General features: G+C 35.5%; 1 protein-coding gene and 1 non-coding gene across 2 annotated transcripts; both read left to right on the forward strand.

Annotated features, from left to right (window-relative positions):
* Window positions 1-406: 406 nt before the first annotated feature.
* Window positions 407-478, forward strand: trnah-gug (transfer RNA histidin (anticodon GUG)). The gene has a single exon. It is a non-coding gene; the product is annotated as a tRNA-His (tRNA).
* Window positions 479-1,109: 631 nt separating this feature from the next.
* On the forward strand, window positions 1,110-15,677 carry LOC127412275 (kynurenine 3-monooxygenase-like). Its single transcript, XM_051648508.1, has 15 exons — window positions 1,110-1,273; window positions 2,223-2,292; window positions 3,028-3,125; window positions 4,147-4,236; window positions 6,230-6,278; window positions 6,470-6,557; window positions 9,031-9,196; window positions 9,295-9,366; window positions 10,752-10,873; window positions 12,180-12,327; window positions 12,647-12,704; window positions 13,104-13,186; window positions 14,461-14,562; window positions 14,878-14,937; window positions 15,032-15,677. The coding sequence occupies exons 1-15, from the start codon at window positions 1,196-1,198 to the stop codon at window positions 15,170-15,172; spliced, it is 1,425 nt and encodes a 474-aa protein (XP_051504468.1). The 5' UTR covers window positions 1,110-1,195; the 3' UTR covers window positions 15,173-15,677.
* Window positions 15,678-15,691: the final 14 nt, after the last annotated feature.

Raw genomic sequence — 15,691 nt, forward strand, 5'->3', positions numbered from 1 at the left:
GTAGCTGGTCGACCAGTTTATGACCAGCGTGGACCAGCTCATGACCATCTTGGACCTGCTTCGACCACCTTATGACCAGTTTAAACCAGCTAACGTGTCAAAACACAGCTACCAGCTTATCTTGTAAACTACCTGCTTGCAACTGTTCTAGAGGTCAAACTTTCTGTGCTGCAATATCTCAAGGTGCAATTTAGGAACAGTCACATAATTTGTTCTTGAATTTTAAAAATAAGCAGTCTTTACTTTAGGCTATTTTACATTCTTATCCACAAATTGTTTGATAAAATAAGTTGGAGAATCAGTTTAGTTTGACCCATAAAAGGTGTTATAAATATAGAATTTATGAAATGTACTGATAAAACAACTATCTTAATTTTGCCCCTAGAGTGCATCAGCTAGATGGCTCGCCGTGATCGTATAGTGGTTAGTACTCTGCGTTGTGGCCGCAGCAACCCCGGTTCGAATCCGGGTCACGGCATTTTTTCCCCCCAATAAAATATTGCATTAATGTATTTATGTATTTAAATGTAAGTTGTAAGACTAGTATATGTAGTATGCAATTCCGAACCAAGCCACGATCAATTTTAAGTAGCCAAGACTTGAAAGGAGACGGAAGAGATGTTTTATTTAGTTGTACAGGACAGCGTCATCCAATAAAAGCATTATTCATAGAAAGAAAGTGGGTCACAGCTTTTTAGACAGCGAGATATATGGCTAGCTATATATGATTTGAATATCAATACTGATATTCCACATACTGTACATGAAGTACATCATATTCATGTCGTTTTTGATTATTTCCACTGGGGGGTGATATTACACTTGTTTTATAACTGAGTTATTACGCGTACACAGGCGGTTTCATTTATTATGACACTACTGATCTCTCTTTGTCATGATGAAATCAGTTTAAAGTTCTTTGGAAATATACAGTAAAATACAACTATTCCCATGGCATTAAACACAAACTGCATTTTTGTGTGTGAAGTGTTTAGCTGGGTTTAATGATCATAGTTACAGGAGTTTTAATGGGGGTTGATCTGACGGTCGATGTTTGACTTGACTTTGTATCGCTCCTCCTTCATAACCACATAACCCTGCTTAAATACTCTCAGAAACCCAGTCACTCACAGTCTGACACCAGCAGATCATTTTTTACTTATTAAACTCATTTAATATCTCAGGAGCATTAAACATGGAGACTGTTTCCTCACATAATTCCTTGTCAAGCTGCAGTCAGAGCAAAGTAATAGCGGTGGTGGGAGGCGGTTTGGTGAGAATCACTTCATCTTTATGACTTGATTACATATCTTAAAATGCTTATAACGCATTCAATCTGTATTAAAGCCTCTACACTAATTTATCTGCCAGGATGTTTGTGTATTGAACAATCACGCACAGGCAAAAATTGACAAATTCTCTGCACACACGTTATGTATGTTGGCTAGAAAGTTGTATAAAGCCTATATAACAAATGATAAAAATATTTTACAATGTAACTTTTGTTATTGTCAGTATCTTTAAATCAGAGATAGTAGGTTCATTCTAATATAACAGACATGAGGAGCATGTTAATGATTTACAAAGTCATTATGAAACTCTGTAAATAACTTAATATCACATATGCATGGCATGGGCATCCCTACGATTTACCTTGATCAAAGCTCAGAATATAATATTCATGAAAGAATCCAGTGTGTTTGAGTCCAAGTGTCTTGATCAGTGTTGGGTGTAATGCATTACTAAGTAATTAATTACTGTAATTAAATTACTTTTGATTGAAAAAGTAAAGTAAGGGATTACTATTAATTTTTTAAGTAATTTAATTACAGTTACTTCTTATGTAATTGCATTAAATACTGTATAGACTACAGAACAATTCTATATAAAACAATAGTGAATTTAAAATCGAAATAATGGATGAGGTACAGCGGGTGGAATGAGGTACCGGGTCACTAAAGACCCGACTCACCCGAGGTATGCGTTTAAGGTTAAAGATGTTTTGGCCTTTCTCACTTTGTTTTACGGAGTGACATTATAAAAAAGACACTTATAGACACATACATTTTTAAAATTGACACTTTGGCACTGATCTTCAACCTCATATTATTTAGATCCAATAACATTTTGAAAACAACAGCCATGGTATTTTCTGGTACTTTTAGTGCATGCACAGATATTGTTATTGTAGTCTATTTCTTATTCTAATCCTCTGAATTTAGGTTGGATCTTTGAACGCCTGCTTCTTCGCAAAACGAGGATTTCATGTTGCAGTTTTTGAATCTCGAGAAGGTGAAGAAGACATGCTATCTCACTAGCATAGTATATGACTCCACATTTTTTGTTCGTTTGTAAACATTCTGAATGTATTCTCAATATTCACAAATACAGTGATTTAGAATTCAACATCTTAAGTACACAATAATCTTGTTGAAGGACTTTAGGACAGTTATAGATGTTTGGACAATTAAGCCATTCTTAAAAATGTCTAAATGTTATTGCATTAGATTGTGAAATATCAAACCAATCTGCAATCAAATGATGCTACAGCCTATCTCAGAACTAACTTCACTTTTCTGAGCTGTTTTTGCACTGGCGTTAAAGTCATTTTTAGAGAATGTATGAAGACCCTCATGTTCACACAGGTGTCCAAGCACAGTTACCTCTGTGTAGTTCATCACATTAACTATGAACATGTTCCACTAACATTTGACAACAAGAAAGTGTCCAAATACATTTTGCCATCAACATTTCTATTGCTTTGTCATTTAAAACCTAAAAACAAAATTTTGTGAAATGCTTTGCCTGAAAAGTGAGATTGTGCTGTCTTTGAAATAAATTGCACTTGCTTTAATATTTTGTAATCTAATGCAATGACATTTATACTTTTATTATCTTTTTATAATTTGGCTTTCTGGACCACTGTAGAAAACCACATTCTCATTTTGTAAATTTACTGTAAAGCATTCAAATGTCTCCTTATGTTGTGTTTTTATAACCTGTGCATTTGAACTTTAATCCCATTAGATATTCGGAAGGCCAAAGTCGTAAAGGGTCGAAGCATCAACTTGGCCCTCTCCCATAGGGGGCGCCAGGCCTTGAAACATGTGGGAATGGAGGAAAAGGTTTGTTTAGTCCATATTTACTTAATCTGCCATTTACCTGTGTTGCTTGTGAAAGTTAATGCACAATTTAGTGTCTGTAGTGCCAATTTATTCTTATTTTACATCAATTTGTGTTCCTAATAAGACATTTTCACCACATAATACACACCACAGTATTTTGAGTATGTAGTAAGTAGTCATTAGCAGACACTTTTATCCAAATTGTGTTGGGTTCAGTTTTATTTATTCTTCACAAAGTATTAAAAGATTTCACCTGCTGGCTACTAGTAAAGCCGCATTTTCTGGAACAATTCATGTGTTCTGTGTCGGCTGAGCCAGTCTCTCAAGCTTCTCCACAGAGGGAAATTAGGAACTTGCCATGAGGAAGTGTGGCCATGTGAAACAAGGTCAAATATTACTAACAGTCAATACTTATACAGTCAAACTTACTGTTAATACAGAAAGTACTGAGGTTTGGAAGATTTTTATGTATTTTGTTGGCCTAAAGTGAGGACATAGAGTCCAGTGACTTTATGATCTTTTTATTTACACTTGTATGAATTTTCAGCATGACAGAGCCAAGAATTTCAGATCAGGAATAGAGCATAACAGAACCCTGAGTTAGCATGACTTAGTTTTAACATCTGACAGAGTGTGACAGTTAGATTGAGGCAATAGAGGCAGAGGATGGATGGATGGATGGGCGGATAGGGCAGCTGTGAGCCGTTTTATTTGAAATGCATTATATGATTTACCCAAGTAGGATACGTTCTGATCCACCAATCAAATTTTAGGAGAAGGGTTATGCTTAGGTTATAGGCTTCAACAGCATTCTTTTCAACCAGTCAGATTGGATCTAATCTGATATTAGAGTTGGTTTAGGGTTAGACTAGGTTAGGTTAGGTTAGGTAATGTTTGGGTTATGATTGTCTAATAGGAATGTTGATCTTATAAAATCTGTTCTTTGTTTCCACAAGCCATTGTTTGCTGATATAAAATGTCTTGAGCAGTCAAATCTAGTCAAATGTGTTTTCTTTTGTAGATAGTCTCCAAAGGCATTCCAATGCACGCCCGTATGATCCACAATGTGAATGGAAAACGTTCTCCTATACCCTACGGCCGGAAGGGACAGGTAATAATAAAAATTTCGCAAATACAGTATGTCCTGATAGTACCTCCAACACACATACTGTGACCCTGTGTATGTGACCCTGTGTATGCTTATCTCTGCAGTTCAGAAATGCTTAGTCACGTGACAGTCTTTAAAGTCTTTAACAAGTCATTGCATAGTAATGGGGTTATTTACCTACTAGTTGAGAACATTTACATCAGACATACTTTTATGCACTTGCGAGTCCATTTGCGGTTGACATATAACATAAGTACAAAGACCTGTGACACCAGCAGAGTCAATATACAACCTTCTCCTTGTAAACCAGTATGTTAATCATTACAATCATAATGAACAGATAATAGGGGCAATAAGGACTTTGGAATGCATTTTTCCCCCATCTTTTGCCTTTTTTTGTGAGAAATCAGCAGATCCACATGTTGTATTTACCACACCTTTTATAGAGTTTCCAGTCTAATGGAAAACCTGGAAATATCAGGGATTTTTTTAAAGACCCGGAAATAATAGGAGTAATAGGAATTTCTATAGGGGTTGGGGGGGTCCCGGTTCTCCCTATGGCCCGTCTGACCCTGTCCCCAAGGGTTTTCAACCCCTGGCCTCCAATCACTTTTCCAACTTTTGAATATCCGGTCCAATCCTGCAAGATAAAATTGGGGCCAGCCCTACATTTTTTGTTGTTGAATATCCTGTTTCACTTAGTATAGTGGGTTGCGAACACTGTTTCATGTTGACTTTAATAGCAAAATGCCCATAAATAAGAGAACATTTTGAAAACTCTCTTTCTCTGACCCAGATTGTATGTGTTCATTTTGTACAATCCTGTTAAATTTACGGTAAAAAACTGCCAGCTGTGGTTGCCAGAAATTCACCATAAAAAATACGGTAACCACGTTCCAGGCTTTTGATGCCTGTATATTTTACGGTGCATCACCGTCGTTTATATTATTAAATAATAAACTTAATATATTATCCTTCTGAAACTGTAAAAATGTGCTTTTCACTTTATAATGTATTGTTAATCACCATAGTAATTACAGAAGGGCACATGATGACATGAAGTTCATCAATAGAGGCCCTTCCTGGAGCAATGATCAATAAACATGTAGAGTCAGTGCTCAGTGTCACTCACACAAACACTAAACACCATCAGGGTAACACATGTGAAATTAAAATAATGCAGTAAACATCAACTAAACATCAGATATAACACAGAACACCCCAATGTACATAATTGATATTAAAAATAAGAAGAAACATAACTATTCCCATAAAATATAATGAAATGTAATGGGTCATGCAGGGAATTCTGGGAACTCCCGATTATTGTTTTTTACCGTAATTTCAACAATAATTTATCGTAAAAAGTACATGTACTCTCTTGTTAAACATAATATAAATGTTTACTGTTAATTGTACAGAAAATCATACTTTTTACATTTAATTTTTTTTTTTTTTTACAAAATTTTACCGTAAAACTACATGTATTGTCTTTTTAAATATATTAAAAATTTTACTGTATATTTTAAGGTAACTACCTGTTAACCAATAAATGTTTTTTAACTGTAGCATTTTTACAGTCTTTTACCATAAAAATTACTACAATTTATTACAGTGACCTTCATAATATCTGCAGGGATTATCATTACAGCAAGATTTAAACAGATGGACAGAAACTGAGCTATAATGCAATCATTAGCGTATTACTACTGCTGTGTAATCTCTCACAGAACACACACAGAAAGAGATTGAATAATGCCGGTGATCTGCATAATGGTGCTTTTAAAACGCAATGTCAAGCGGTAGATTATAGTGCCTTTCAGATGAGTGAACTTTATATCTATTACAGCAATGCCATTTATCCATCATTTCAGTCTCAAAAGATTACTGATAATGCAGGACATACAATTAATAAAGGTTACATTTGTCATATTCCTTCTGAATACAAACCCAAACCTAAACATGGTTGTTCAGTTATGTTTTTTGCTTTTTGTAGTACATCCTTTCTGTGGACAGAGCCAACCTAAACAAGGAGCTGCTAACAGGTAGACATACTTTCAACCAATTATAAATTTCAAATAAAACTAGAAAAGGAAAGCTCATCAAGACAAACACTGAATGTTGGCTTTGTAGGTCTTATGTACTTTGAATACTTTACGATAGATAGATAGATAGATAGATAGATATTATTCTTATGACTGAAGCAAACATGTGCATTTAAAATGACTTCTTGCAGCGGCAGAGGCATATCCAAACATGACCCTGAACTTTAGTCACAAGCTGCAGGACTGGAGTCCAGAAAAAGGAGCAATGACATTTCTTGGGTAAACAGTGACCTTTTCTCTCTCTCTCTCTTTCTCTCTTTTTTCTAGTTAAATGAATGTGTTCCCTCCCCTTGTAATTAATGTCTCGTATGAAGTTTTCCATTATGGGCGGCCAGTCAACCCTATTTTTTTAAACAACAATCTTTAACAGTATAAGCACCTGTAAAGTTGTAAACATGTCTGTAAGTGCAGGTGATGATTTGGCCCGGTAGCTGTAAGACACATACTCCACATTATTCATGCATACTTAAAGGTGCAATATGTAACAATATTCATGTAATATTCGCCCTTTTTTTGCCAATGTGTGAACGACTTGTAACGCGACTTAAAAAATTAGCCCTTCCCGGACTTCCTAGGTTGCCTATTAAAGTCTGTAGACTGATTTTCATGCGAAGGGAGCGGGTCGGTTTTGCCGGGAAAATCCAAAGGATGTGACGTTTATGCGTGCTCCAGAGAGCCTTGCGTCAGACAGTAATAGCTTCTCTTCAAACTGCAACACTAGGTAACATTATCTTAGAGATGGAATCCAGCAAACATCCGGCTCCCAGCACAACACTGACTCCTACACAAACTCTGAGTAAGCCAAAAAAAAAAAAAAAAAAAATGTATCTACTGAATCCAGTCGGCTAAGCGGGAACGTGATCGTGGTCGAGCGAAAACTAGAGTGAACATCGGCAGGACATTTGATTCCTGGAGGAACCTTCGTTCGGTTTTGGGGATCAAAACCGACCCTGAATTGGTGTCCTTCTTATTGGACACGTAAGCTTACATAACTGCAAAGCATGTGAATTATAGTGCCATAAGGATTGATCTGTGTAATTTTAGCTAACTTGATCTTGCCTGCTAACGCTGACGAATTGCAAGCTACCTTGCCTTATAACTTTCAAATACTTTCAACGATCTTCTGTTTATACTAAAAGTCAGGTATACAGGATAAACTGAAGCAAATACGCTGGTTTCTTGATCGTAGTACAACATATGACATACAAAACATGCAATAGTGCAACATAATTGCAGTGCAACAGTAAACTGTCTGGTATAGTTCGGTAGCATGTAGCTGTATGTGTGTATCAGTATGCTATGTTAGCTGATAAGTAGTTTTAGTTTAGTCTCAAAGTTTGTAGTAAAACAATCATAACAGTGTAATTTGAATTATGCTACCTCATCTGTCAGCATGATGCCGGTGGATCACGTTCAGTCTTGTACGTTACGTCATTGTTTTGGCTGATGCTCGCTCACTCGTGTCCCTATGGAGTGTGTGCACAAGCGCGAGCATGAGCAACAGGTAGCTGGCTGCAGTTCACTTAATGGCCACAGCTGTCATTAATAACAAGGGTTTCTGAATCTTACATACTGCACCTTTAAATACACTGTATGTTACTTTGGTTAGATTTTTTTTTTTTTTTTAAATGGAGTACATTCTGGATTGGCTGCCTGAGAGCATCACAAAAGTTTGTACACTCAAATTTATTTATTTAAAATATTTACACATTTCAATAGTATGATACGTTTGGGAACACACTGAATTGAGTAATCTTTAAATATTGCATATATTATGAATTAAGCATTATAAATTGTTAAAAGAACTAGTGCTTAATCAAATTTAATATATACATTTATATAAATTCTAATAACTAAACTTAAACAGTTTCAGATCATGCGATTTGAGTTTATACATTTTAAACATTTTAAAACATTTTAATAAGTGTATGTTCATTGCCCTTTAAATATCTAACTTATGCAGTTGCCTTGAATCATTTGGCTTTAATTTAGTCAAAGAGGAGATATGTTATTAAAGTAAATGCAGTCTGGTGTTGACTCTGCTCTGCCATCAATTAAACTTACAGTATATTATATTTTGATATAAAAAGGCATTTTATTTTTTTAAATCCCCTTTTCTCCCTACTTGGAATTCCCAGATCCCACTACTTAGTAGGTCCTCATGGTGGCGCGGTTACTCACCTCAATCCGGGAGGTGGAAGACAAGGATCAGTTGCCTCCGCTTCTGAGACCGTCGAGCCGCGCATCTTATCACGTGGCTCGTCATGCATGACACCGTGGAGACTCACAGCATGTGGAGGCTCATGCTACTCTCTGCGATCCACGCACAACTTACCACGCGCCCCATTGAGAGCGAGAATCACTAATCGCGACCACGAGGAGGTTACCCCATGTGACTCTACCCTCCCTAGCAACTGGGCCAATTTGGTTGCTTAGGAGACCTGGCTGGAGTCACTCAGCACGCCCTGGATTCGAACTCGCGACTCCAGGGGTGGTAGTAAGCGTCAATACTCGCTGAGATACCCAGGCCCCCATAAAAAGGCATTTTTAAATAAATACAAATTAAACCTTTTATTCAAATCCTACTATTTCCAGAAATAGTTCTTTCTACAATTTAGAGATTTTCAGTATGAATTAGGTATTAATACATTAGTAGATTGGCAAATAATTTTTTTTCTCTCGTTATTAACAGACCTGATGGCCATATGAAAGAGATCCAGGCAGATCTGATTGTAGGCTGTGATGGAGCTTTCTCTGCCGTCAGGAAGCAGTTCCTACGGCAGAGTCGTTTCAATTACAGCCAGACGTACATTCCCCACGGGTACATGGAGCTTACTATGCCTCCCAAAGATGGAGATGTAAGTAGAACAGAAATGTCCAATGGCAGTCTGCCTTACACACCTGCCTTCCTTTTTTGTGATCACATCTCTTTCTCTCTCTCTTTCTGTCCTGTAAGTTTGCGATGGAGCCCAACTATTTGCACATTTGGCCCAGGAACACTTTTATGATGATTGCCCTGCCCAACTTGGTGAGGCCAGTTCATAATTTTCTGTATTATTATTATTAACATAATTTTTATGATTGACCTATTATTGTAAATAAATAACCTCTGACATACAATGCTAAACAATTTCTGGAAAAGGAGGACTAGTTTGCATTTTTTCAAAAATTGTAAAATGCTCTAATATTTGTGTGGTTGAGGTTGCCTTTTTCAGTAAATATTAAATATTAACATTTTCCCTGTAAAGTTGTCCTAATTAGTAGATCTTAAAGGTATAGGTCACCCAAAACTTACAATTCTGTCACCATTTAATCTCCATCATGTTGTTCTGACAGATCATTTTTATTTATTCCAGCGAATTCGATTTTTGGCAATAATTAGGGCTGTCAATCTATTCAATTTTGTAATCGAATTAATTACATGATATGCTGATTAATTAATTGAATTATTTGGAATTAATCGCATGTATAAATATTTGCAGAGAAAGGCCCCCAAATAACAATTTGATTTAAATAATTATAAATATAATATATATATATATATATATATATATATATATATATATATATATATATATATATATATATATATATATATATATTCTAAATATAATAATTCAGACAATTAAAATTCATTACATTATTGTGGCAGACGAGTAAAGCATTGAAAAGACAATACAAAATGTGGCTTTAGAAAGCAATATATGGTTTATTTCCATATTATTAAACATAAGCCTCTCACTGGCCAACAGTTCACAGCAATCCATTTTGGAGTTTAATTTTTCAGTCTGTCCGAGATTTATAAGGGCTTTTCTAAGGATGCGTCTATGTACACATGCATAAGATGGATGCTTTTGGAGCGTCTCACTTTGGTTGCATCGAGTCATAAATAGCGTTTTTAGGTCACTGTGTCAAGTTAAACGTAGTTTGAAACTTAGAAAAACACGTCTCAAGATCCCTGCATTCAGAATTGCGCTCTGTCCATCTGTTTGAATGCAAGAATATATTCTCATCTTGTGTTGTCGCTAGTGTCAAGCAAGCCTGAGTGTGATTTTGTTGTCTGAATAGCTGCACGTTGGAGTTTCGCTTACTGCCCCCTGATGAAAACAGGTGGTACTTCAAGCTTGAATTGCTCCGATGGTAGGGATATTCCTTATTATGGTCTGGGCAGGGAGATGATTGATAGCGTTAATATTTTTAACATGCTATTTTTTATAGAATTAATTGCACTGAATTAACGCGTTAAATTCGACAGCCCTTGTAATAATATTTTAATTGGCTTAGAGTTACTCAGTTTGATGAAAGTTGTTTCCCAATAATTTGACGTTGGCCTCCAAAAGCATTCTTTTGTTTTGGTTATATGCTGTAGTTTCCTCGTGGAAAACATTGTTTCTTTCATTTCTCGTTTTGAAGGACAGGACGTTCACATGCACCCTCTTCATGCCCTTTGAAGACTTTGAGAAGATTCACACTGGTGACGAGGTCATTCAGTTCTTCCAGAAATACTTCCCTGACTCTATACCTCTAATAGGAGTGTGAGGACAGCTCTCTTTATCTCTACTGTTTTATCGCTCTCAGTTCTTGAGTACTGCTTTGTGAGTGTGAAATTGCAGTCTAACGGACACACAGTTTCTTTAATATGAATGCTGCAGGTGATGGGTAGATACAGTACAGTACTGAGCTGACAGTGGTAAGGATAGTGAGTCATTTGAAACATTTACCTTTGCTTGTCGAAATGATTGTACAGTTCTCATGGACATAAATGACACATACTTAAGTACTGAAAGATTCATCAAACTATTGTGATTTTACAGCATGATGAAATTATCTTTTTAGTAATGGATATGATGCTAATTTTTATGCCTGAATTGATTTATTAAAAAAAGCATAAAAAATTTAATTCATACTGATACTGACTTTAATACTGTTCATTAAAAGGCAGATTTTTTATTTTTTTTTATTTATTTTTTTTGCAGAAGGATGTCATTTGTATATTGTAATTTGTTGAAATGAATATGAATTAGTGAAGAATATGAATGAGTGGACTTGCTTTGAAAATGGTTAATATTTGAAAAATCTTTCATCCTCCAAATCAAAATCAATGTGGTATAACAAACATGTAAGAAGTTATTTTATTGCAATGTGAAAAGAAAACCATAAAACAGAAAATGATATGACAGATTGACTGTGTTCAAGGTCAGTAAGTTTTGAATTTAACCCCAAGAAAACTTGATGATATTCATTATTCAAAAAATCTTGCATTTTACTTTGGAAAATATGTTTGAAAACTTAAGTTTGAGGAAAATATGTCTTGATGATTATACCACTTTATAGTGTAATTAAGTGTAATAATTGTAGTGTATAATAGTATAAAAGATTTTCAAAACTATATGAAACCAACATGAATGCAGATATTACATTTATAAAATCTTGACACGTGCGTTTGAAACACATTTTTTAAAAGATTTTCCTTTTCATAATTTTTATAGGAAAAAATGTCATAATTGTTGTAAGTAATGAAAGTGCAAAGAAATTTTATAGGGTGGAATGCTGAAAAATGTAGTCTTTTTTTAATGAACGGTGGCTTTAATAATACTAATATATATATATATATATATATATATATATATATATATATATATATATATATACATACATAAAATGTCACGATTAACATAATTAAGCAGTAAGTCATCGTACAACAAAGTATAGCAAAAATAGGTGGAGTGATTGTATGTCCAGATATATACAGTAGGCCTATATGTATGATATGTTCATATGCATGTATCAGTGTGACCATGTTTAAGTTTGTAGGCTATACACAGTGTTTGTGTTTTACAGTGATGCTCTAAAACGGGATTTCTTCCGGCTGCCGGCTCAGGCTATGGTCTCAGTAAAGTGTTCCCCGTATCATCTGTTTGATAAGTGTGTCCTTATGGGAGATGCTGCTCATGCTGTCGTTCCTTTCTATGGTCAAGGCATGAACGCTGTAAGTGGAGTTTGATTGATTGACACATAAAAATCAATGTAATTAATGGTGTAATTATCTAATGTCCATCTGAATGATATTGACTAACCTACTTGTAGCAGTTAAATGTAAAGTTTTAGCAACACAAGTTAAAACCATCATCTTTGTGATATACGTTTGTGTGATAGATTCAGTTGAAACTATACTAAAAGGACCCTTGAAAGTTTATAAATAAGAATTTGAATGATCATAAATTATATCCTACAGCAGGAAATGAGAAAACTAATGTGATTTTACATTTAACATGACTAATGTTCATAACTTTACTGTTTAATCACAGGGGTTTGAGGATTGTTTAGTTTTTGACGAGATTATGGAACACTTTAATGAAGACTTTGGTAAGACTACACAAGACAATTCAAACTGAATTTAATTTAATAATTTAGTTTAATTTTATTTATTTATGCTCTATGATAAAAGTACATTCATCTTTGAAATCTAAAAAAATCTTGTTTGGTCATTGTTTTACATTTTATCCCTATAATCACAGCAACTAATGCCACTGCAAAGATTTGTTGATTGCCAATTAGCAGTAGGCCTAAATGTTAATAAAAAAAAAACTCACTTATTAGCATTTTATGACATCAGTTTTCAAAGAAACTTGAGGGAACTAAGAGAGACCAGGAGGCAAAATATTTAGTCTCAAACTGCAGGTGTATAAAAAGTGTTCACTTCTTATGCAAAAGGTTATTGGAGTTATAACGGATGCGTAACCATTTTCATTCATATACCTGCAGCTGCTGTACTTCAAGAATACACCAGTGTTCGTGTACCTGACGATCATGCCATAGCTGACCTGGCCATGTACAACTACATAGAGGTAGGCCATTAACTTCAACAAAATGATATCAGAAAACTTGATGCAGTCAGATGACCTCCCATAAGACCTCCCAAATCTCTTTAGCTGTCTTTTAAAAGTGTAGTTAATTTTACATTGTTGTGCAACTTGCTACACTGTCTGACAAAAGATTTTTAGAGAACCAACAGGGTCCAACACAATCATCATTTTGGGGCTTTACTGATAAGAGATGATGATATGGATGGATGGATGGATGATAATGAAGGATGGATAGATGGATGGATGGATGATGATAAAGGATGGATGAATGGATGGATGGAGATAATGAAGGATGGACGAATGTATGGATGGATGGTTGGATGATAATGAAGGATGGATGGATGGACAGATGGATGGATTGATGATACTGTAGATGAATGATAATGGATGGATGGATGACAGTGAAGGATGGATGTATGGATGGATGGATGGATAATGATAGATAGATTGATACTGTAGATGATAATAATAACGCAAGGATAATATGAATGGATGAATAAATGGTGGGGTGGAATGTCCAGTTAGAAGGGATCAAAGGACTTAGAGTGTTGTATTACTGAGGGTTTAAAACATTCTCAGAGGTGGGTTGTATTTACAAGCTTCTTTATCAGGGTTGTTAGTCAAAGCGGCCCTGTCGTTTCTGTTCATTAAGTAGTATGCACACCCACATTTACGCATATATACACACACATACGCAGTCACAGTATAGAAGTAATCACTCTAAATACCTCTACCAGTTTCTGCTGATCAGACGTGATATATAGACCGCAGTGACACATGGGTCAACCTCATTAGTGATGACAGAGTGATAAATATAGTCTCTCTCTCTCTCTCTCTCTCTCTCTCTCACACACACACACACATGCACACACACACACACACACACACTTGTTTTTATATCATTGTGGGGACTCTCCATAGACTTCCATGCATTTTATGGATTTTATACAGATCTAATGATATTTCTATCCCCTAACCCTAACCCTACCCCTAAACCAAAAAAACATTGTTTAGTATGTTTAATAAGCCATTTCCCTAGTGGGGACTGCTGGCTGGGCCCCACAAGGTAGGTGATCTCAGGTTTTACTATCCTTGTGGGGACATTTGGTCCTCACAATGTAGTATAAACATGTACTCACACATACACACACAGGAAATTATTTTCACCTTTAACCATTACCAGTTACCATTACAATTCTGTTCTAGACCATTAAATACTGCCACCAGCTTCACTCACAATGTGCTTTGTGTTTTAGATGAGGGCACATGTAAATTCCAAATACTTCCTGTTCCGAAAATACCTGGACAACATCCTTCACTTCATCATGCCAAAAACAATCATCCCACTTTATACAATGGTGAGACCTTTTGGATCGCTTTGTCATCAGGGACCGTTGTTTTGTTAGCTGTATAATGTTGAATATTGTTTAAAGGGATAGTACTCACCATCATATGGTTCCAATCTCGTATGACTTCCTTTCTTCCGTGGAACACAATAGGAGATGTTAGGTAGAACTTTAATCCATACAATGAAAGTGAATGGTGACTGAGCCTTCAGTTCTGCCTAACATCTTTTATGCTCCTTGAAAGACAGAAAGTCATGGGTTTGGAACAACATGAGGGTGAGTAAATGGAATTCCAGTAATTCATGTGTTTCATTATTTTCCTCTTAGGTCACATTCACCAGAACACGATACCATGAAGCTGTGAAACGCTGGCATTGGCAAGATAAGGTGAATAGTTTGAGAGTGTTTGATGAGCCTCCTTTAACAATGCAAATATAATAGAAACTGATCCATCAGTAAATGTATTGTTTGCCTTTTGCAGCTGATCACTCAGGGTCTGTGGCTGTCTGGAGTTGTGTCCGCAACAGGAGGGGCATATCTATTGGTCAGATACTCTCACAAACTTCCCAACATCTCTGCAGAGCACTTGTGGAATCATGCACTTGCTTTAAAATGGTTCTAAAACAGGGAGAATAACAATGCATAAGACAATGCGTTGTTGTTTAGTAGTAGTTGTCTTATCTAAGCAAAGATGACCAAGATGTCCTTTCGTATGTCTGCATACAGGACCCAAGCAGTAGACCGAAATTAAAGTCTAAAAGAAATATTCGGGGTTAATACAAGTTAAGCTTCATCTACATCGTTTTCTGTATACTCTTGTTTAAAACTCATTTGCAAAAATTGCATTTTAAAAGCAGAAATGTATAGCTCATACTTTTGTAAAAGCACTCACATTAATTATTTGGTAAATCCATTTTATTATTTGAGCCATAAAGTTTTCAGTGATGCAATTTGGATAAATATCTGGTCATGCTTTACCCACCTAATTCCTGTGTGTGGAATTTGCTCCATGTTTTTAATTATTAATTTAAAGAAAATGTCAAAGTAATTTCTGTAATCCATGTTGTGATCCAAGAGTTCAGTATGTCTGAAATAATTCATTTGTTAAAAGCAAATGCTGGTTGCTACATGGGCCTGTCTA

Source organism: Myxocyprinus asiaticus, chromosome 21 (assembly GCF_019703515.2).
Source record: "Myxocyprinus asiaticus isolate MX2 ecotype Aquarium Trade chromosome 21, UBuf_Myxa_2, whole genome shotgun sequence".
Taxonomy (NCBI): Eukaryota; Metazoa; Chordata; class Actinopteri; order Cypriniformes; family Catostomidae; genus Myxocyprinus; species Myxocyprinus asiaticus.

Coding starts and splice junctions, on each gene's coding strand:
- LOC127412275 (XM_051648508.1), top strand. CDS start 1,196: ATGGAGACTGTTTCCTCACATAATTCCTTGTCAAGCTGCAGTCAGAGC. Junction 3,126..4,146: donor ATGTGGGAATGGAGGAAAAG/GTTTGTTTAGTC, acceptor TTTCTTTTGTAG/ATAGTCTCCAAAGGCATTCC. Junction 14,563..14,877: donor TCATCCCACTTTATACAATG/GTGAGACCTTTT, acceptor TTTTCCTCTTAG/GTCACATTCACCAGAACACG.